The 24,376-nt window shown below is 35.2% G+C and overlaps 1 protein-coding gene across 44 annotated transcripts in view; it reads right to left on the minus strand.

Annotated features, from left to right (window-relative positions):
* The window catches only part of LOC145664324 (uncharacterized), a 1,583,153-nt gene that overhangs the window by 397,759 nt on the left and 1,161,018 nt on the right, over positions 1-24,376 (minus strand). For 34 of the 44 annotated variants that reach the window (XM_081730902.1, XM_081730898.1, XM_081730901.1 and 31 more), the window contains one exon: positions 1,599-4,331. The exons of the other annotated variants lie outside the window; for them this stretch is intronic. In XM_081730902.1, the coding sequence (XP_081587028.1) occupies positions 2,552-3,691 (1,140 nt within the window). In that variant the 5' untranslated portion in view covers positions 3,692-4,331 and the 3' untranslated portion in view covers positions 1,599-2,551. Of the gene's footprint in view, positions 1-1,598; positions 4,332-24,376 lie in introns of those variants that run through there. 44 annotated transcript variants of the gene reach the window in all.

Raw genomic sequence — 24,376 nt, forward strand, 5'->3', positions numbered from 1 at the left:
TCGACTCAATTGATCGTATGTTTTTTGTATAACTCAATGTACTTCCTTGACAAGGGTTAGGTGGTAGAGCAGCAATATGCTGAACCTCGCCCGCTTGAATAAAGCCTTTTTCAATTCAATTCAATTCAATTTAAATTGGGTTTGAACTCAATGCCATCAAGAAAATTTGCTAAAACGTGACTGGTGAAACTTATCCAATCTTGACCAAAATAGGGAAGATGATTGAAACTCCACGAACTTACCACATATAAAAAATATCTTGTTGTGTAAGTCTTTGGTCCCTGAGTTAGTATTGCGAATTAGTAAATGGTATGCTATCAACTAAGACACCTACCCGATTTCGACCAAATTTGGTATGATAGTTCTCGTGTACCTTAGTATTTAAATGAAATAAATGTGGCACACATTGAATTGGTTCTAGTTTGGACATGTGAAGTGAAGAAATTTCAATAAATAGCGTTTGACTAATCCTGCCCGATCTTGCCCAAACTGAGAATGGGGTTACACGTTGACAAGCCTTGTGTGCATTCAAGCATTTTATGAGTAATTATGGTACACAGATTTTTAGTTTCCAAGTTATTGGCCATCGAACTTGGTTTTGAACTCAGTGAAGTTAAGAAATTTCACTAAAAGCGATTGAAGGAATCCATTCAAGCGTCACCAAATTTGGCATGGTGGTATACATTTATGGGCTTACTTATCCATATAAAATATTATGTTGTTCAGCTCTTTGAACTTCGAGTTACTTGCCCAAACCTCACCTAGAGCCCTACTAGAACCTAAACCTTAACTTTGATAGCCAATAACTCAAGAACCAAATGTATGAACACCACGGCATTTCGCACACATACTAAGCTTGTTAAGCTCTAACAACATTTCCAATTTGATCGTGTTCAGACATTTAGTTCCCGAGTTCTTAGCCACTGAATTTCAAATTTGGATGTAATAAACTCTTTGCGGAAATTAAATGCAGTGTATATTTATTATCAATATTCTAATCAATGAAGAACCATTTTTGTATGCAAGAAGGAAATTTAATAATTTCATTTCAATTTCTCGTTCATTAGGTAAGTATAGCAGATCCGTTTGTTTCGCAACATTTATTTTTGTCCTGAAAGTTTTGTATTTATTACTAAATATTTTTCTTTAGGATAACTAGTCCAAATAGGTTATTTTCATTTGAATTTGAAAGCGGTCCAATTTAAGAAATTACATGGTTTTCGTAAATGGGCCGATAGCATTAGTTTTAGTTTTCTGTAATTTAAAATTACTACGTGACTTTTTTTTAGTTAAGATGAAGGTACGCGTCACAAATGCAAATGTAATGTTTTTTTTTTGTTTTTTTTTATCTCAAGTCATTTTCTAACTTTAATGTTTCATTTGTTGTGTATACGAGAAAATATGAGGAACTAATCCAATTTAAGCGACTCTCTCTATGTCACCACTAGATAGATCACATTGATGTCATGCTCAGGTTTCAAGAACATCGAAAAAGAATACGAACTTCTGTAGCGTTAAAAAGTTTGTCGTTCCTTGCCAATAATTTTTGACAGTTGTTATTTTTCATGAAAACTTGTTATTTATTTATGTATATATAGGGGAAACCATACAGTTATTGGCACTTTAAGGATTTGTTTTCGTTCATATCTTTATAACAGACTTATTTTATAACATATACTGGCGATTTTTTTATATATACTTTCTGGGAATCTCTAATTGAATAATATGTTGAGAAATTACAATACAAATGTAAAGTTTTTCATTAAAAATATATTTTGTAATGTGACAATGATCTTACAGTTATTGGCACTCAAAAAACAGTTATTGGCACCCAATGAGGACAGTTATTGGCACCATTATAAAGCATACAGTAGAAGATACGATTGACAGAAATAAGGCTTGTAGTCCTAACTGAAACTAATAACAATTTTTATATTTATCAATCCACAAAAAATAGACATTTTAGACCTTGGACATTATGAAGTAAAAACAAATTGAAACCAGGGAATGCACAATATATTTTTAAAATTAAAAAAGGGAATGCACTAACAAAATTGTATGTTTGAATGATTTATTTTTTTTCAATCCGTTTCATTAATCTCGTCCTCATCTGTGATGCATTCACTGTCATCCTGTAGAATGTAGCACACGTGACACACAAATCCGTCTTCTATATCTTCCGGTATGTGTTCCTTATGGTACTTTGGAATGCAACGACTGTGATATTTGCTGTGGCACAACTCGCATTCAAGCTCCGTCCTTCCCGAAAAGAATGGCTGAAGACAGTGTTTGCAGGATATTACGTTGCTTCGTGCAGCTGATGACGAATCGAAGTTCAGCCTCCTTGTGAGCGTTCCATTTTGTAATGATTCAGTCAGTCCTTTGTCTTGTTTATTAAGGTTAGAAGTTGAAGGACCGCTTATCTCCGTTGAACAATCGGGATATACCTCATGCTTTGATTTCTTTGCAGGTGCTTCTCCTCTGCGTTTTAACTCTTGTTCCTTTCTCTCAGATATCTTCCTTGTTTGCTTTTTGATCTTTTCTTGTCCAGCTAATTGCTTTTTTTTTCATTTTTTTCGTGCAAAATAGCTTGATATTTATGAGACGTTATTACAAATGGTGGTCTTTCTACATTTCTTTTCCAGTTTCTCTTAGGAGTTTCTGGCCATACTAAAACATCTTGCAGCAACGGGTGTTCGGTGGTTAACTTTTTTGGAGTTAAGCCGAAACCTTTTTGTAAAGCATTTGCATCTGTAGTACTGCTATTGGTGGGTGTACTAGGGTTTACTTCACAAAAAGTATGAGTATCACTAGCAGTATCTGTGTGACTGAAATCATTGAGTCCGATACATGCAGAGGATACAGGTGAACCTTGCTGATTGTTCGCCTGCACCGACTGAAGGTTAACACATCTCTCTACAGACGACTTAGGTCTTCTATTATTTATAAAATGTTGAAATAAGCGATACAGTACATGAAATTCTTCGTTCTTGTTTACAAGGTCTTGTTCATTGTCAACTTCTTGAAGTCTTCTCATTACATCAGTTCCTACTATACTTTCAAACTCGGTTCTGGTTAATACTACATCCTTAGCTTGCTCATTACCACCGCGTATTTCTTGAACTGTTTGTCTTGGTTTTGCAACGCATTTAGTGTAATCTATGTTGTTAGGATCAAATGGGTATAAGCCGCATGCCCTAAATCCATTTTGTATACTAGATGGCGAAATGTAAGTGTCAACTGCTTGTTTCAACAGAGGAGCGAATTTAGCTTTCGTCAGAGACTGCAATTGATTCTGAAGTTGCCACTCTCGTACCACTTGCTTCCACCCATCCTTCAATGGTTTAAATACGGCAACGTCAGCAGGTTGCAATATTCTTGTAGAATTGGGGTACAGAGCAATGAGCTCAATTCGAAGCTTGCAGCAAAGTTCGCTAATTTGGTAAGTAAGATGAGTTTTATGACCGTCCACAAAATATATAATCGGGAACTTGACATTTTTCGATTTTAGATACGGGTACAACACATTACCTATATATTCATAAAATACTTCGGCTTTCATCCACCCGTTCTCACTGCGACCGATACCCCATCCTGTAGGCACAGATAAAGCCACATCATTAGGCACACGAACATAAGGGAAAACTATCATTGGAGGTGTTACGTCACCTGCAGCACTGAAAGTAAACATAACTGTTAAAGACTCCTTTGCATTTCACTTGTCTACATCGTACACGTTACTTACTTCTTTTTCCGCTAATACCTTTCCAGTTTTCGGGCAAAGCAAAAAGTTAGTTTCATCACCGTTGTAAACACGTGTTGCATCCTGCAGAACATCTGTAAGGTTATTGGCTTCAAAATATTTCTGTATATTATGAAACCATGATCTTATGTCGTTTTCTGTTACACAAGCACTCGCACTCGTAACAGATTCGCACGTTCTTTCCGCAACCGTACGATTTCTTCGAAGGAACGATTTATACCATCCATCTCCCGGCATGTTATTTGGAAACGGATTAGGACGAGGATGTTTCACGAGAAAGTCCTGAACACTTTTAAGAATATCCTGTTTCTTTCTGGGAAAACCCTTTTCAGCACATTTTATTAACCATTCCACCAACAATGGTTCTTCCTCTTCTAAAATGGGTCTTGGTCCAGAAGATGATTTCACATCTTGATTTCTCAGATGGAACTGTAAGGTAGACCGAGGAACGCCATACTGCGTCGATGCTGTCTTTATTCCTATACCTTTTGATATTGCTTCAAGGGCAGCACTTCTCTGTTCTAGTGCGTATCTTTTTCTTCCAATCTTTGGCATTGTGTGTCGATTCCTGCAACAATAAGAAAACGTTTTGTAATTCATTTCATATGAAATAATTTAAGTTTGACATAGATCTGGGCCATACCATTTAAAAAAAGTAGAAACTAAATGCCCATGTTGCTAACACCAAGAATGTGCCTAACCGTCCAGACGTTTGGGACTAACGTTTTGAATCTCACAGCAGACTTTTCTTTACCGGGGTTTCTTTACTCCGTTATTCACATTGACTTAGGCTAGCTCGCCATTGTTAAAAATGCTTGTGTCTGACTGTGTTTGGACTCGCAACTCCGCGTTGAGACAGCAATAATATGACAAGCGTGTACATGTTCAGTGTTTACGACTAGATAATTTATCTTAGGTGAAATGTGGTACATTGGAGAGAGGCCCTATTTTTATCGGTGCGAATTATTGAATATTCTATATCTCTTCATACATAGCTGCTGTAGATTTTCTAGGCCTAGTCGTTTAAAAAATCATAAACACCAGAACAGCGACCAGCACGTTTAATATTTCTTACTATTCTGTAACACGTAAAACGGTAATTAGGCTTATTGTATCTTCTGATAAGAATGTAAAAAAAGTGGCATGTCAATACAATGAATTTAGTAGTTCCCCTTATCATAGGCTATTGCTTACATATTATTAGTTGCTTAGTCAAACCCTTTGCTAAATATCGAAAATTTTGTAGAATATATATTTTACGTGTTAAATAAACAAAAACACGCCCAATCTTCTGCTCACCTTTGATGTGTTACAGATTGGTTTAAGGAGATTGGTGGTGCCTAGCCCTGCCAATACTAAAACTAGACAGGGGGTGGACTGGCCCACTTGGCTACCCGGCGATTCCCAGGTGGGCCAACCCTCCAAGTGGGCCACTGAGGTTAAAGTTTTTAAAGCCCCCCTTCGTAGACCACGCGCACTTCATGGCCGACTAGTGAAAAATACTTTCTTACTGCAATTCAAAGTTCAAACTATTATAAAATTTTGATGGTGGGCTAACTCTGTAACTCAGCCGGGTGGGGCAAACTTTGCCAATCCGCCCCCTGAACTAGACTACATGAACAAATAATTTCAATAGGCATATTAGACATATTTCATTACCAGAACCTATTCTGCTGCAAATCCCTACAGTCATTGGCATGGCCATTTATACAGTTCTTGGCACTGTGCCAATAACTGTTACTTATTAGAGTAGGAAACCAAAATTTTGACCAAGAATAAATGTAGAGATGGAAAGCATTATCGGACAGTTTTCAAGCTATTTTATTCTTCAGCATCAGAGACAGTGATTGGCACTCTAGTGCCAATAATTGACATTTTATATTTTCATTCGTACAGTTATTGGCACCCCATGCATTCACTCAAAGGACAAACAAATCGGTTGTAAATGTACCATTGGAATGATTAGTAGACCCAATTGCTCCCGTGCAAATAATACTAAAACATTTTAAACACTAGCAAACTAATTACATTTCTCTTAAGCTGATAGATATCCTTAACAAAAAGTATAAGAATTACCTGCAAAATTGAAAAATCCAAATAGCTTCCACTGTCGACTAGAGCTTGCCTCCAACTGAAAGGTTCCCGGCAAAACAAACAAAGGGAACGCGGGCAGAAAGGATCAGAGCTGCCAGCTGCAGGAAATTTTTACCAACACCTATTCATTTTTCCTTAGTGAAGAGAAAAAACTAAGGAAAGTGCCAATAATTGTCAGAGTGCCAACGACTATATGGTTTCCCCTATAACACTGATAACTAGAAGACTGTATATATTGTTGTTTGTCTTTTCTTACAGTGGCACACACTCCCTCACGCACTTATTACTTATGAAACTACTGCGATGGTAGAAGGAAGACGTTAAGGGAGTCCCTTAATGGACTATGAAAGTACTGCGATGGTAGAAGGAAGATGTTAACTGAGCCTCTTAATGGACTATGAAAGTACTGCGATGGTAGAAGGAAGGTGTTAACTGAGCCCCTTAATGGACTATGAAAGTACTGCGATGGTAGAAGGAAGACGTTAATTGAGGTCTTTAATGGACTATGAAAGTACTGTAATGGTAGAAGGAAGATGTTAACTGAGCCCCTTAATGGACTATGAGAGTACTGCGATGGTAGAAGGACGATGTTAACTGAGCTCCATAATGGACTATGAAAGTACTGCGATGGTAGAAGGAAGACGTTAACTGAGCTCCTTAATGGACTATGAAAGTACTGCGATGATGGAAGGAAGATGTTAACTGAGCCCCTTAATGGACTATGAGAGTACTGCAATGGTAGAAGGAAGACATTAACTGAGCTCCTTAATGGACTATGAAAGTACTACGATGTAGAAGGAAGACATTAACTGAGCTCCTTAATGGACTATGAAAGTACTACGATGTAGAAGGAAGATGTTAACTGAGCCCTTTAATGGACTATGAAAGTACTGCGATAATAGAAGGAAGATGTTAACTGAGCCCTTTAATGGACTATGAAAGTACTGCGATCATAAAGGAAGATGTTAACTGAGCCCCTTAATGGACTATGAAAGTACTGCGATGGTAGAAGGAATTTGATAACTAAGCTCCGTAATGTACAGAATATTCTAAGATAGTGATCTGTTGATAATGGTAACACAGTTTGAAAGTTACGATTTCTGTAACATTTTATGAGAGAAAATAATAAACTGGACAAGGTGTTTACTGACCTGGAAAACCTTGAAAACCTGCAATCTACTTTTTTCCTTGGTAAACTTGGAACAAGTGTACAGTAAAAACAGAATCTCGAATTTTCCTCAAAGTTACCATTTTATGTAAGTACTTTTGGGAAAGTTCAAAGAAATTCATGAAAGAAGTTTTAAATAAGTAAGGAAGATAAAAGTACAATCATTACACATTAGTTTTGTTATCTACACTATTGTTGTAGAAGTACAAAAGTACAAAATACAAAAGTAACCTGGATAGCTAGGGTTGACTCTTTCAGTTCAAGAACTTCTAAATATTACCTTTAGACCAGGCCTAGCCTTGTTGTCTTGTCTAAAAGAGTTAATTGTAAATCTGTTAATATGTTTATTCTGTAATTGATAACTTTTCTATTTATGTTTTGCTATTATTCCTTGTACCTAGGTATTCTACTTTTAGTGAATTAATAATGATGTTCCATTGTATGAGTACTAATTGTTTATTCACCAGTAACACGCAGTTACAAGAAATCATATAAATTAACACATGTTTAGGATTTAAATGAATAATTTTTAGAAGTTTCTCATGTAGCAAGAAGTTACTGCTGGAAAGAAATATGTATCACACGGCAGTTAAAGGTAAAAAATCTTGCTTACTTGTGTTATTTACTTGCACAATTTAATTTAACTGGCCTTCTGGTCAGTGTTGCCACAGTCCTAGCTCTGGAGTGGGCTGAAAAATAGTACCAAATTGAACCAAAAAGGGCTGGATTCATTATTTTATACCAGTGTAATACATGGCTCTCTATAACACGAAACTAAGAGAGGTAAAGTTCTAGAACACTCTTCCCCCCTTCTCTTCCAGGGGTCAAAATGAAGAAAGTGCTCTTTTTAAAAATTACTTTTTAAGAACATCCAAATAGGAGGAACTCAAAGAACTGCGGAAGAAGATGAAACTTTTCTCGCTTGTAGGAAGTATGACAGAGGCCACAAATTAAAAGGGAAAACAGTTATTATCTTCGGTATGTACTGTAAGGAAACCAAACGCGCCTCTATTTCAAAGTGACCAATAAACCAAAACGGTATTATGGCCATATATGAATATATATATATATATATATATATATAACGAGAAACAAATCGCCGATCTAGCGTTATTTGTTTCCCGGTATAGCTCGAATTACGAAGAAAAAGTCTTACTGACACTTTTGAAAATGTGACAAGTAATTGTTAAATGGTGCTGAATTGGGTAGAATTGTACCAACTTTTTGACAAAAGGGGCTGAAAATGCCAGCTTGGTACCAACGGGCCGATGAATGACAAAAAGGACTGAATTTGGTACAATTGTACTAAGTGTGGTAACACTGCTTCTGGTAGAAGAATTTTAACAATAAAAGATGAAAATTGAAAACAAATGTTTAGCAGACAACCCAAATAATCAAAATCATTGACTACATTCTTCTATTTCGTATGACGAAACTTTAGTGTTTCCAATTTATTGTTTTACTAGTCATTTGTTAAGGTGGTTGTGTGAAAATTAGCATCCCGGTTTTAAGTTCGGGACTACATGTGTGATACATTGTGGTGGGAAAACCAATTTCCTGCTGAATTTTTAATAAATTCAACGTAAATACTACTTTGTTTTCAATAGAATTAATCTAAGCCATTAATTTTAAACTAATTAAGAATTTTCTGCTATCTGTTGAAGGTTTGGCGAACATAATTTATACATATAAAAAATAAGCAAATTGAGATAGTAAATCCGCAGCAAAAAACCTGCAACATGAGCATGTAAGTTTATTGTGAAACGACTAAGTCTTTTGCTCCAAATAAGTGTACAGGGGAGAACGCCGAGGTTTCTCCTGGCATGATTCGTGCCACTTACGTTAGACGTTATGTATATTTCCTGCGCTGTTAGGCGTAGTTTCACAATAAACTTACATGCTCATGTTGCAGGTTTTCTGCTGCGGAGTGTACAAGTGGATTTTCAATTAGGAAAACGAAAAAAGTTCCAAATATGGTTTCTGTTTAGGGACATATACATTTGAAACCAGGCCCGTATCCACGGGGAGGCTAGGGGGTCGGCCCCTCAAAACTTTGGCTGGCCCTCCTAAAAGTTTCACGGTAGCCTTGCAAATGAACTATAATATGGTGATGAAGTATAATATGATTAAGTCGGGCCCCCCTAACTTCTACCGGGCCCCCTCTAAATTTTGGGGCTGGCTACGGGCCTGTTTGAAACATTGTGGGGAAATGTCATGTTGGTGTGCTCTCTTCTCGATTCTCACTATTTCGATATTCTCATTCGATTACTTATTGACATTACCGGTATATTTGATCTTTGATATAGGTATAAGCTTTTTGGAAACGAGTTAGTTTTATCAATATTAATAACCGCCAAGGTCTTCTCAACCAATTCATAGTTAATAAAAATGAAAATGAAATGAAATCTTTACGTCCCACGATTATGCCATGTAGGCTAAGGGAGATGGTGATGATGAGAAATGAATGAAAAGTTGGAATGAATAAAATGGGAAGAAACGGGAAAATCCCGAGAAAACCCACGCACACGATGTTTATCCACCATAAAATTCACTTAGCGCGAGCTGGGATCGAACCCAGGTCCCCATGCACCAGAGGTAAACGTTCTATCACTAAGCCACCATTATTTCTCATTATTTGAATTAAGTATATTGTTGTATAACTTGTTCTGAATCCAATTTGATCTCTTGGTTGAATGAGGTCTAACAGTTTCTTCTATTTTAGCTATAATAATGTCACAAAACATTTTTAAAATTTGAGGGAGAAGAGTTACACTTCTGTAGTGCTCTACTTCTTTGTGTGTGTGTGTGTGTGTGTTCCTTTTCTTTAAAAATTAAGCTATGTAATATTTGCACTCTTACTTCTTGGAAGGTTTACACCTTAATAGACATTTAGCGTAAATACACTATTTTCCGGCTTCATCAGCTCTATTAGTATGTTTAACGTAACTCCTAGAGTCTTCACCTACTTTCTGTACTTTATAGCGTATGGGAACTTTCCTTTTAGCAGGAGGTTTCTTCTTTAGCCTAGCTTTATTCATTTTTCCGTCTGATGCTTTGCTTTTGAACTATTTTAGTGTTTTGCTATATCTTTTCTCAGAGCATGATTAACCTGTCCTGTATCTTCATTGCTTAGACTCTGCTTTAGTTACTTACGGATTGCGTTGTCTTCTATAACTTTTCCGGACGTGATCGCAGTTATTCTCTGAAATGTATTTCCACATGACTTGGAAAGTTCTATACACTCCATTTTATAGAGGATATCGGATTTCCAAGGTAAATATACATAAAATTTCCATTACGTTTTCCATTTCGCTTTCATTGTTCATTTCTAGTGTTAAAAGCCTTCTATGATTATCTTTACTTAATTGTTTTCTCTATAATCAAACTAATTTATTCACAAAATTACTGTTTTCTGAATAATTAATTTTAGGAGATTCACTTAAACCACTTATAACTTTTATCTATCCGAGAGTTTAGTAACAGAACAGTACTGTTCAACTGGAAGTATCCACTATTACCAAGAGATTGTATTTCATTATTTTATTGATGAGAAATCAAACACAGCCAATTTTGCTACTGTCTGATTCTCTGTAGTGTCTCCTTTTCCATATGCTTAATGTTCCTCCATTTCTTAATCTGATCATGTCCCAGTTGGTCTGCTGCGGTTCTACTATCTCCCTAAAGCTTGGTTCTGATGAGAGAAATCACGCATTATTCACAGTACTGATCAGTTGTAAATGGAAGTCTAATCCATAACTCTGGTTATTTTGATCATGCTCCATTTATATATGATTCTAGGCATTGCCTTGTCCATGATAATGTGTCCTAGAGAAAGTGGGACAAAGCAGTGATTTGATGCAAGAACGTTTAGTAGGTATATGTCCCATTGTTTTCAAAAATATAGCAGTTACCGTCGTTCTTTAGTAAACGTAAGGTGAGTAAAAATATAAATGTATTAGGCGGGTATATGCCATATACTTCCGTATAGGCCGCATCATATCTATGGGACAAATCTTCAAGTTCACTTGTCGTTGAATTGGAGGTATATGGCCAGAATACCACCCCTAAAACTTGTTGGTGATCAACATTTCTTATTTGTCCTATTACCATTATTGAAACTTAAAAGGTTCATTGGAGCAAGGCATTTACTAATCAGCTTAGGTGGCTAAACGATCTAGCTCCACATGCCTTCGACTGCTCTCATTATGAAGTCTCCTTCTATTTAAATACAAAACACCATTTGTAAACCCTGATAGAAATTTACGTATTTAAGAATAGCCTATATATATAAATCTAATTCGAACGAAATTAGCAAACAGAATTACAGTATCAGCAACATGTGCTTGTAGAGAGAAGAACTTCATTTGAAGGTTCCATCAAACCGACCAACGTAAGGTGAAGACTCATCTTAAAGTCTGCAGATAGTGTACGGATACGAATTTGAAGGTCGTCAGAGAACATGTCGAGTACAGTTGTGTCTGAAAATTCATTACGTTTGAATTAAGTCTGTGATTGGAATGCATGGATGACTCCAGCGAAATCGTTCTGGAATTAAATGGTTGTAAAATATGACGGCTAGATCCTGTTTGGTCAGAGGTAGCCATACCCAAAAGCTTGGGTGCAATCCCCTAACTTCGTTTTCAGTGACAAAATGTTCAACTCAAATATTCTCAGGGGTGCAATCTGCGCCCTAAAACCTACCTGTGGACACCCTTATGGGTAGTCACTCCACATAATTGCAGATAATGTTTGTTGTGACGTGTCAGTAGTCCATTTCTGGGCACAGTATGGAATCACAGGACTCCTACAGCAGACAAGCCTTTTAGTCCTCCGGGAGCTCTTGGACAGAAGATTCGTTCGCGTTGCCCTTACTGACCACCAGATGATGACCATTAACATAATCGGAGGCACAGTTGACTCTGGAGCTAGCACGCGAACACTAAACAATGTTTTACTATAAGAAGGTCTACTATCCCGAATTCCACTCGCAATATTATTCCTAAAATATTGCTTATTTCCAATAATGTAATGGAAATTGATTGACGAGGGAAATCGAGGACAGTGGTATTCAGCAAAGATATATGATTCTGTTATATATACAAGAAGCGAATGTACTTTCTTGTACATGTAAAGGTGAAAGGGAAAATCTAGTGTGTGTTTGTACTCGCCATACGGAACGCAAACCTGGCATGGAACCGTAAGCTATAGATACCTCTGTCTTTTGGTCCTCATTCACAGAAATATGTAGACGTGTAAATGCAGATCTAGCATGTCTTCACCAATTTTGTGTTCCGAGCTGACTCATATACAAGTATCAACGTTCGAGCAGAATAACGAGCCACCCCGTATCTCTCGATCAACTCTGTATACATCATATTCCTTCTATCCTGGCGTACAAGATTTTTTGTATCTAATACATGTGGAACATGATGGAACTGCATCTCGGCTCTGGTCAGGCTCCGAACCTCTCAAGTACGGCAAAATCTACGTAACTATTTCATGAAATAAATCATTCTTCAAATGACGTACCACTTTATCTTTAAGATGACCCTAGTTATTGTTAGGGAAGAATAAAAAAAAACAGTAATTAATTCTTATGAAAGGATAACAATATTTATTTTAAAAAAAATATACACTATGTTTAAACAAGAAAATAAAACATATGATCAAATACTTGATTTTAATTACGAAAGGCAGAGTCTTGCCATCGATTTGACTCCTCAACTGACAATACTTCAAACAATTCAACTTGATTCTACCAAACTTGATATGATCTGTACATGGCAGTCCTGGGGTCGATATCTAGCCTTTGTCCAGGTCAATTACTTTACATTTAAACCAAAGCTGTTAATTTTGTTCTCGTTAGACCAAATGACTTGTACCTAGTCTGCCACAGTGAAATCTTTCAAGTGCTGGTCGAAGTTTAGCTGAAAGTTTGGTATCTTTGTACTCATAGATTTTTTTTGTTCATCTATGAGTGTACCTTAAGTCGATTTTCCTGAACAATTTACGCAACAGTCTCTGGTGACATGAAGGTTTGATTGACGGAGATCTAATCTTGAGAGGGTTTGGCGTTGACAAAAGGTTACAATGGCAACTTTCATTACCAAAGGCCTATGTACGATTATTGTCATTCGTACTTATGCTTCTAGTATTGGTATGCGAGAACTTGCCCAGTTGAATTTTGGTATATTTGCCATAGTGCAAGTATTCACATTTACTTTCCTAGTAATTTCAGTTCTTTTTTCTACAGCAACTGTACAAGCTCCCTCCTTGACTTTATTGATTACTTTACTTCTGAAATAGAAATATAATTATTGTCAGAATGTTACTTTTTATATCAAACATTTTAGAATGAATTGAGTTAATCTATTATGGGGTAAAATACCGACACAACCCCTCTTAAGATGTTTTCACTCACAACTAATTATCGACATGTTTCAAGAGTCATCCTCAATTACTATTCTCTAAAATACCTCAAACGAATTCTGTAAGGTTAAAATTTCCTCATAGCATCTCATTATAAATATTCCTCAAATAGACTTCACTAATCGTCGCATGAGAACCAGAGAAACGTAACTCCAAAAATTCGGTTTTCGATTTCTTCATGTTTGGACATAATTTTGAAAGCCCCACTTGGTGTAAATGGAAAGTAACACCATCTGTTCTCCTTGTCGATTATTGTGTTGTAATGTAGATCAATTACCATCTTATTAAAATCACATCTTTCTAAGAAAATAATATTTTTGTCCTCTCGCCTGTGGACCTACGAAAATGGAGTTACGTTCTTCTGGTTCTCATGCGACATAATGAATACCTATAAAAGCTTAGTATGGTAATTAAAAAATAATTAATATTCAATATAATACCTATAATCATGTGACCGGATAACTTAGTCACTGTACCTAGGTGTATAAACAATAGAAAAACATTGAACAGATTTTGTAGCCAAACAAATACTTTTGTAACCATTCGAGGCGGTTACATATGCTTTAATGTGAGTATGGTATGTTTCGAAACAAAAAATACTGTATTACAAAAATTACGAATGTCTCACAGACGCCATGCTTACGTCACTCATTTACTAGCAGCTTTTTTTATGAACCAACGTGGAGCAAAATCAATTTTATACTTTGTTGGAAATTATACACATTCCTAGTATTTAGAATCGCATACACCACAAATTTTGTAAATCTTCATATGAAAAACATCCATGTTATTGTAATCGTGTGACCTCTTATTCAGTCCATATGCATTCATTCTCCAATCGAGGAATATATATAACACTTGTCGCAAAATTGCAATCCAATGGGGTGAGTATTTTTCTATATATATTTTGAAGCCACCTATTACATTTTGACATTACACATAAATATACTGGGCGATTCAAAATTTCAGGGAGGTATTTCTACTAACGAAAATGTCATAATACTTGTCTAATTATTAAAATTAAACAGAGCGATGTAGAAATTTCTAAAGGAAAAAATATTCTTTAATTTAATAATACTGAATACCTTGGAATCTTTGTGATTCAGAGAAAGATTCATGATAGGAAATAGAAAATATCGAATAAAGAATTTCTTGAATTAGGTAAAAGCGTTGAGTTTAGAATTTTGAGAACTTTTCGAAAGAACTTTGTGTGGGACGTGGGAAATCTCTAATAAAGCATTTATTGAATCAATTGCTAGAGTAGAGTTTAAAAATTTGGCAACTCTGCGAAAGAAGCTTTGTATAAGAAATAGAAAATCTTGAATAAACATTTTTTGAATTAAGAAATAAAGTTTAGAACTTTAGGAACTTTAAGAAAGAACATTGAATAGAAAATAAAGAATCTCAATTAAAGAATTTCTTGAATTAAGTAGGAGCAGAGAGTTTAGAACCTTGGGGACTCTGTGAAAGATCCTTGTATAGGGGACAGAAAATTGTGAATAAAGGGTCTTTAAAATTAAGTAATAATATATAATTTAAAATCTTGGAAATTCTGCGAAAGAGCTCTGTATGGCAAATATAAAATATTGAATACTGTGTTGTGATTCATCTTAATAATGCGCACACTTTCTGTGCTCTCTTTCTAATTTGATCCCCTGTGGGGTAACTTGCCTCTGATACTAGTACTCTAAATAGTATTTTGAACCCTCTTCATACAGGATTCCCCATTTCACATGCTGTAATTTTGGAGAGGAAATTCCATTCAACCAATCTAACTAATAAACTCTCCTAACATATATATATATATATATATATATATATATATATATATATATATATATATATATATATATATATATAGATAGATAGATATATAGATATAGATAGATAGATCAAGATGAAAAACCTCTTCAGGTTAATTCCTTTTTTTATAATTTGTTATTGATAAGTTTACGTATAGCTTTTTGTATAGTATGCATGTATATAACGAAGATAAAAAATATGTTTGATTTAATGAGGAACATTTAAATATTAATAGGAATTCTAAAACACAGGGTGAATTTTCTGAATTCTGTATGAGCCGGTGTCAACAAATTTCAAAAGTACTTCTGTAGCTGGCCAGGAGACATATATAGGGCTGCATATATGGTTACAGGGAGAAAAGGACCTTCATACGTCAAAGACAAACTAACAGTAATCTCAGCGGGAAAGAACAGCGTCTGAAAATAGGAAAGCATATCGACATCTCTGTCAAAAGCATGCAACATTATCATTTTCGACATTTGCGGGATGCTACATCAAGAATTCGCCCTCAGTGATCAGATTGTCAAATCTGGCAGTATTACTGTGCAAAGAGTCTAAATTTGAAAGGTAGTAATTTGAAAATGTAGAAAAATAAAATGCTTTCTTCTAAACAGAACTAGTGTCGAATCGTGTTGATATTTACTCGCATAGGTTGGTAATTTGTAATTAATTTTATTCCTTTTTACTGTCACTTTTGATTTAAACACGTTTTTCCTTTAATATGAATGCAATATGTCACCCCATATGTTACGGACGAATGTCACAGGTAGATTTAATCGGTCCTATCTTCTCGTCTCTATATCAGGGGTGCCCACAAGGGGGGCTATGACGCAAACTGCGTCATTGAAATATTTGGGGGGTTAAAAATCTATATAAATATGTTTGATGGGGGGTAAAATTAATCGAAAAGAAGATTTTTTCATGGAAGAACACCTACGGATAGACAATTGGGGGGGGGTGCGTCATGGACATAAGGGGGGTGGGCACCACTGTCTATGTTATACTGTAAGCGTTTAGAATAAGTGAAACAGACAAGAAATAAAATTATAATAGTTATTTCACGTTTAGGCCTGAATCCTATACATTAAGATGACATCTATTTTCATATTTATATATTTTTTTTATAATTACGATGAATTTCAAGTATATGTGTTCAAATACGAATTCTTGAAGCCAATTGATTGATTGATTGATTTTGAATTTTACGTCCCGTTCAGCAGCGAGGCTATATGAGACGTGGACCTACTGATTAAAGTGGAATCCGAACCACATGAGCACCCGCCGGGAATCGAAACCCGGGTCTCCCGCGCCAAAGGCGCTTACGCTAACCGCTTAGCCACGGAGGAGCTCTCTTGAAGTCAAGTATCCCTTTCTTTCCCCTCACAGCAACACTACATATAGATTCGATTCAAATTTATCAACCCTATTAATAGAGATATGAGTACAAACATATTACTCACACTTTTTAGTCATAACTAAATTCGATCTTGAAGAGAGATTAAAAGATCTGAATCAGTCTAAACTGACCAGTTATAACGAGCCATTACATCTTTCGTTTTTATTTTCAGATAATGTTTGAAATATTTGTTGGTTTGGTGTTTTTCCAGGATGAATCTCAAACCAAACTGTGACAGATCATCTAAGTATAACACTGATGTTACTTGAAATTTGGTCCAAACGTATCCACACAGTCTTGAAAAAATAGTTCACTTTTTTTTCGTTATTTGTCCTTTTCGAAGTTCGGCGTTGGTGGGCCATCTCTCATTTTCTAAGCTAACATTAAACCTAAGATTTCGTTTCTATTTCCACGTAAATTTTTAGAAGTAAGTTATTTGTCTGTTGAAGATTTTATCCCTTGCAAAAGGTAAAAAAAAACTCGCCTTCACCCCTGATATCTATCAACCAAATTTTGACGTTACCTAAAAAAGAAAAGTCCAGTAACCACAATGCAAATGAAAAATTATTTTCTGAAAAATAAAATCACTTTGATTTCTGCTACTTTTGAACATGTTGGAAATTAAAATATAAGCATATTTACGTGGACTGAAATTATTAATAATTATATGGACGAACTAAGGGACCAAAATTTATAAGTGTTTATTTATCTTGTTGACGTTCGGGCTTTTCTTAAAATAAATTTAAAAGGTTCAAGGCTGTTTCATTTCAGATTTAGTAGTGTTTTTGTAGTGAATAACATAATTATATATTATAAGGTTTAGTTGTAAGTACTTCAAATTATATGTCCGTAGTCCAACTCCGTCTATAAGAATTGTTGCATAAGTATCGCAGGATTCTGAAACATATATTTTTTAATAGCGCACATATTACATTAGTTCCTAAGTGGAGTTTTGACACTACTACGGTAGGTACCATTGTTTCGGAGCTATGGACCCTTGAAGTTCATTTGTTTCATTTTTTCGACAGTCTATAATTACGAAAGGAATCATTGGTGCACCCAGGTTCATCTGTACTTTTTGTCTTATCTTGATGTCAGGAATAACCTTCCAAAAGTCGCCGGTATTGAAACACCCTAACTCTTGCTCAAACTTGGTTTTGTCACTTCAATTTGCTTTTTATGCGTATCCTAAGTGGGAGCAGGGGCATAATTTATGCGAAAAATGGAATATTCCCATAAGCCTTTCCAGTTAGGGGAAAAAAACTTGGTAGGTCTTACATGAAGTCTTCCGTAGAAATTAACAGACACGTGTCTCAACATTTTTGAAAATTCTCGTTTTGAGATGGGGATAGGGGACGACACAATAATAAATATTTACTCATCACATTCAAAAAGGCGTCTTATTTTTATAATCGCAACACGTGAATGTGGGTACAAATTTGAAATGCATTTTGAAATATATTGGTATTGACCTCCAACTAGTTTGTGTCATGTTGCTTTGATCCGAGTGTGAATGCTAAGGAGGATGTGTCGAGGTTAAAATTAATACGTGTTAAATAGTGTATTTCAGGAGGCCGTCGCAGTAGGAATACGAAATTCATTAAAAATAAGACGTGCCCTTTTGTTATTATAGTTTCTATGTGTGAAAGAAAAATATTCACCAAAACAATTAACACTATTGTGTTGACGGAATTTTGCATTGTAATAAGGGTTAATTTTTCTTCTAGTATGTTTTTTTTAAATAAATAATTTCTATCAAGAAATAACTATAAAAGAGTTTTAAATTGCTTTCCAAATTGTTTCCTAATGCCATTGAGAAAACATAATTGTTCCCAGCACTCGAGAAAATGTAAAGGAAAATGTAAGTATATTAGCCTAGATAAGAAATTTTTAGTAATAGATATCCATCTCCTACTGGGTTACCATATACAAATCTAAAAGAAGAGGACACTTTCAGATTCCTTATAAAGAATTATATTATTCGTTAAGTTTCTAATTAGCATAACAAGAAAATAGTTCGTTTAATATATTTTATTACATTTTTAATACATAATATAATAAAACTGAACTTTTACAATACCATTTAACCCTGGAATACACAGGGGATTGCTGGAACACCCCAGACGTTATACTTATCGCCACTGTGGCGCTGTTCTCAGGCAAATTGGTTGGTGCTCCCGTGTATTCTCATTTTGGAGCTTGACATTCACGGTGGTGGATTTGAATAAATTGTCTTCTTTCAGAAGAGAATATATTCAAGGGGTTGGGTTTTGCAGCACCCCACCTGTGTATTTACGTATGCGAAATTAATTTTTGACGAAATTCGTTTTGGATACTTTGCGTGCATATTTGTTTAATTGCATTATGGCGAAAGTGAGTGCAGGGTCAAGCAAGTTTAGAGACTTTGTACTGAACACATTAAAAGATGAAGATTATGATTCTGAAGGTAATTTTAGTGAGTTCGATGACAATATTGAAGTATGATCGGAAGTCGACATGAGTAACATGGAGGGTAACATCGAAAATGACCCAGCCATAACGGAAGCCTCTATATTAGGGAAGAAACAGTCGTAGACGGAGTTTCTACAAGAACTGGGGATGTAGTTAGCTAGACAGTACATGCTGGAGCGCCTCAAGAAGAATCTTCCCACTGATTTGTCTACTGGTATCAGAATATCCTTGGTATTCAAGAAGACCCATCACCTGCAATTGGTTCAACACCTAGTCTTCTGTAGCAAGCACGATTTCGAATGTACCCTAGGAATAAGGACAGAAAAATTAAATCTTTTTGTATCAGATGTAAAAGGTCTGTGCTGAGCACAGAAAGGAAGTCTGCATTTCATGCAGTAAGGAATAGCTGTGTCTGTTCAGAAATATATATATAAACTACTATTGTGTATTCTTGTAGGTGATAAATTGAAATAAATATGTTTAAGTTCGTGTATTATAATTTTAGTAGAGTTTAATTATATGGGGTGCGCTGGCACCCCACTGTGTATTCACGTTAGCTCTTTTTTGTCTGCGTATTCTAGGGTTAATAAAATCCTAATTTTTTTTCCTTGTATCGCACAACTGGATGGGTTGTAACTTGGAAACTAAATGTTGCAACAATTACAGTATAATTATCTTGAGCTTGAAGCAGTTGTGCGTACCTAAAAAAGAAAATTTTCTTATTTACCTCAAAGTAATTCTGGACCACTTTTAGAACACGGAAAAGAAAACACTTCCGGGCAAAACAGAATGTCTGGGAAACGAACCCGGGTATTCCACTCCAACATACTAATTTCTTATTAATATTGTAGAAAGTGGATCGACCCAATACTTTGTACACCACTTGCTTAATATTGATTTGGTAGATGGATCTGTGCAACACTTGGTATACCAAATTCGTATTATTGCTGTGGGAGGTGGATATATGCAACATTTGGTACACCAATTGGTTAATATTGCTGTGCAAGGTTGACATATGCTACGCTTGGTACCAGAACGTCTTTATATCGTTGTGGAAGATGGATCTGTGCAACAATTGGTACACCAATTTCTTAACATTGGCGAATAGAGGTGGATGCATGCTATATGTGGTACACCAATTAGTTATTATTGTTCTGAGAGGTAGATATACGCAATACTTGGTACACTGGTTGCTGGTCGTGGGAGGTGGATTCATGTAACATTTGATGGACCAAATTCTTAATATTGCCGTAGGAGGTGGACTATGCTATACTTCGTACACTCATTTCTTGATATTGCTGTGGAAGGTGGATACATGCTACACTTGGTACACCAATTTCTTACTATGGAAAATGGATGTATGCTACACGACACACACCATCTTCTAACCTGAGTCTGATCTATGACAATTCGATACTTCAAAGTCTTCATATCACTGTGGAACGTGGATTTATGCTATACTTGGTATAGCAATTTCTTAATATTGTTGGAAGTGTATCCACGCTACATTTTATACACCAAATTTGTAGTACTGTTGAGGGAGATTGATACAGGATAAATTTAGTACGTCAACTTCTTAATTTTGTTGTAGAAGGTGGATATATGCTAGACTTGGTACATTAACTTCTTAATATTGTTGTGGTAGTTGGATATATGCTATACTTGTATAACATTTCTTTAATATTGCTGTGGAAGATAAATCCATGCAACGTTTTATATACCAATTTCTGAATATTGCTGTGAGATGTGATATATGCTGCACTTGGTGCACCAGTGTCTTATTGTTATGTATCCATGCCACACTGATTACACAAATTTCTTGGTCTGGAAGGTGGATTCATGCTAACATCTTCTTAGCATTATTCTGAGAAATGATTCATAATACACTCGGTATACTAATATCTAATTATTCTACGGTGTCATGCTTTACAGCTACTATCAACATCTTAATATTGAAATGGTAGGTGCTGCATGCTACACTTGGTACACCAATTATTTTATATTTTTTCGGAGATGGACGCATATCACACTTAGTACATCAACTGCCCAATATTGTTGTGGGAGGTGGATGCAACAAACAATTGGTAGTTCGTCTTAATATTGTTGTTGTAGGTGTATTCATGCTGTACTTGATACACATATAGCTTGATATTATTATGAGAATAAGATCTATATGACACTTGTTGCCAACTTCTTAATATTATTCCAGGAGGTAGATTCATGCTACCAGCTTTTTAATATTGTTGTGGGGGACAATTCATACTACAGTTGATGTACTATTTCTTAAATATTAATTGGAGAAGCAGATACATGCTTCATTTATTACACCAACTTCTTACTACTGTTGTGGGGTTACACTTGATACATTAACTTCTTACTGTAATATTGTTGTGGAAGGTGGATGTATGCTACATTTGGTACAACAACTTCTTAATATTGCTCTGGAAGGTGCAACATGCAACACTTTGTATACCAATTTCTGAATTTTGCCGTGGGATGCGGACGTATGCTACACTTGGTACACCAATTTCTTATTATTGTTCTGGGAGGAAGATCCATGGCATACTTGTTACACCAATTTCTTAATATTGTTCTATAAGGTTGATTTATGCTACCAGCTTCTTAACATTATTGTGGGAAGTGATTCAATAGTACACTTGGTATACCAATATTTAATTATTCTATGGTGTCATGCTTCACTGCGGCCATCAACTTCATAATATTATAGTGTGAGATGCCACACTATGTACAATACTTCCTTCATTATAAAGGAGAATAAATTTTAAAAGTCACTTTTTAAATATATTTGAAAAAAAATAAATTATATTCCTACTTGATATGTAGTATTACTTTGTATATAACTAAACATGGTGAAATATATATATAAGAAAATTTAAATGATATGGTACTTGGATTGAAAATAAAATATCAATAGAATTCAAAGAAGTTACTCGGTACTTTGCTGTCTAATATTTTCTTTTTTCTTTCTTAGTTTTTGGCTATAAATATGAAATATCTTCAATAGACATTAAATTGGGCTCTCTTCTATAAGAAGCAAACGTAATTCTGTAACATAATATTTCCAACTTCACAAACAAAAAATGTTAATAATAAATTAGGATGGCTTGAGAAAAAAACATATATAATCATATAACATAATATTTCGAAATTGGCAATGGATTGTTCGAAAATTGATTTTAAGTTTCTCTCTCTCTTTTAAAATGTTGATTCGGTAATTATCTATTATTCACTGAAGAAACCATTTGATATACTATGGATCTGAGAGATTTTCCAAAAGATTCCTTGTATTATTAAGGAAATAGTGTAACTTATTAGAAGAGTTTAATTTAAAAATTTTCACCAGCTTTGGAGGAATTATTTGGAATAAAATTAACCTTATTCTTTTTTTTTTTTTTTTTTAAAAAACAAAGATCAGTCTCTCTCGACTAACAATGGTTTTCTCCTCTCTGCTTAAGTTCACCTCTAATCATGTAAATTTATGATGGACAACATCATTTCTGTGAGTTTGCTGGTGGTTCTTCTATCTCCTCGCACGTTCTCATCCCACTATTTTTCAATAATCCTTCGCTTTTATTCCAATGGCTAATTCATTTACTCTATGTTCAAGACGTTCATAGACACAGAAACGAAAAGAGGCTATTGGCTTCTAATCCTAACGCTCCTAACTCGTCTCTATTGGCTACTAACACTATTTCGAAACTAATCCAGTCGAGATTCGCCTACTCTACTTCCTCAAGATCTTATTTTATATTGATATTAATGCCTCTTCATATAGCCGGAACCAGAGGAATCTTTCCCAAATGTTTTTTTTTTTTTTTTTTTTCAATTAGGACTTTAAACATTCCTCGGTGAGTTTTCCTTGCCAGCAACTATTCTCAACAGCTAGACACTAAAACTTAAGAGAAAACAAACAAAAGTTAAGCAGAACGAAATAAAACCAGACAAGATTCACTCAAACATAGTTTCAGAAAACTACATAAAACTTAGTGTTCAACAACAAACACTGCACTAAAACGAAGCACTAGAAAGAAATGAATCGGATAAGAGAAAGAAATACATATAAAATCAATAAGAAATTAGGGACAATGGTATCACATTTGCTTTTCTTAGCTTTATCTTGTAAAAGACAGACGTTACACTGAAACCAAAAATAGTTATTGTATATAGTTTTTTTTTGTTTGTTTAGAAACGATTATTGGTAATTATTTAATATGTAAAAAGATCTGCTGAAGTATTCCATCAGTGAACAGAAACTAGAATGCATCCTAACAGTGAATAACAGGAACTATCATTACAGTGTTCAAATTGTACCGGAAAGAGTGTTCAAAATGCACCAGCAATTGAGGCCTATTTCGGAAGAAGGGCACATAGACCGTTTCCGTGAATGGAGAAAATGAGCCTTAAAGATTTTATCAGAGCATATAACAATAACATATGTGCCCTTCTTCCGGAATAGGCCTCAATTCTTATGTGTCCAAAGAATTTACGGGCAGAAACGACTTGGTGTTAATGTGTAAATGGGTAAATGGTATATAAAATGTTCTCATTGTTTAAAAGTCAGTCCCTTCTGTGTCCTTGTACACATCAAACTCATCTGAAGTTGAGGATCATGTTGCAATCTTTTACGAAGTTCCTATTAACCAGTGATTTTTGAGTCATTCTAATTTTTTTGTTCATTGGTGTAACACTTTCGGACATATTTAGATATGTTAAACAATGACCGGAAGTCGTTTCTAAGATACGACCGAATCATATTCAAAGACTGGTTGCAACCCAGGTTTTTGATTATAAATACTTACTCTAAATGTACTATACCCAGTAATCACAGCAAACCCTAAAAGTAAAACGAATTTTCTGTCCCTATACTTAAATAGAAATACAAGAGACGCTTAAGAATCTAATGTCATCAAAATCAGAGCCAGAGTTCGAGCTTCGTCACGTTCCATAATAGACATATAGTAAACATAGTCACCTAGAAAAATTACCCGGTTCTGGGTATTGCTTCTCAGATCTGGAGAACCGAAATCATTTACTTTACAGCAGTACATGATTCGTGACCCATAGCAGTACTTTGAAAACCCATAGGCCATTGACCTACCAAAGTCTGTGACTCGAACAACCCAATGATCCGAAATGACTTCCTATGGCCCGGATAGATACGGTGTTCCCTGGAGATGACGAGTCATCGTCATACAAATAGGAAACATATGTAAGGCTGCTAAGGTAGCTACACTGTAAAAATAACTACAGC

The sequence above is a fragment of the Thermobia domestica genome, chromosome 11 (assembly GCF_964235325.1).
Source record: "Thermobia domestica chromosome 11, izTheDome1.hap1.1, whole genome shotgun sequence".
Lineage (NCBI taxonomy): Eukaryota > Metazoa > Arthropoda > Insecta > Zygentoma > Lepismatidae > Thermobia > Thermobia domestica.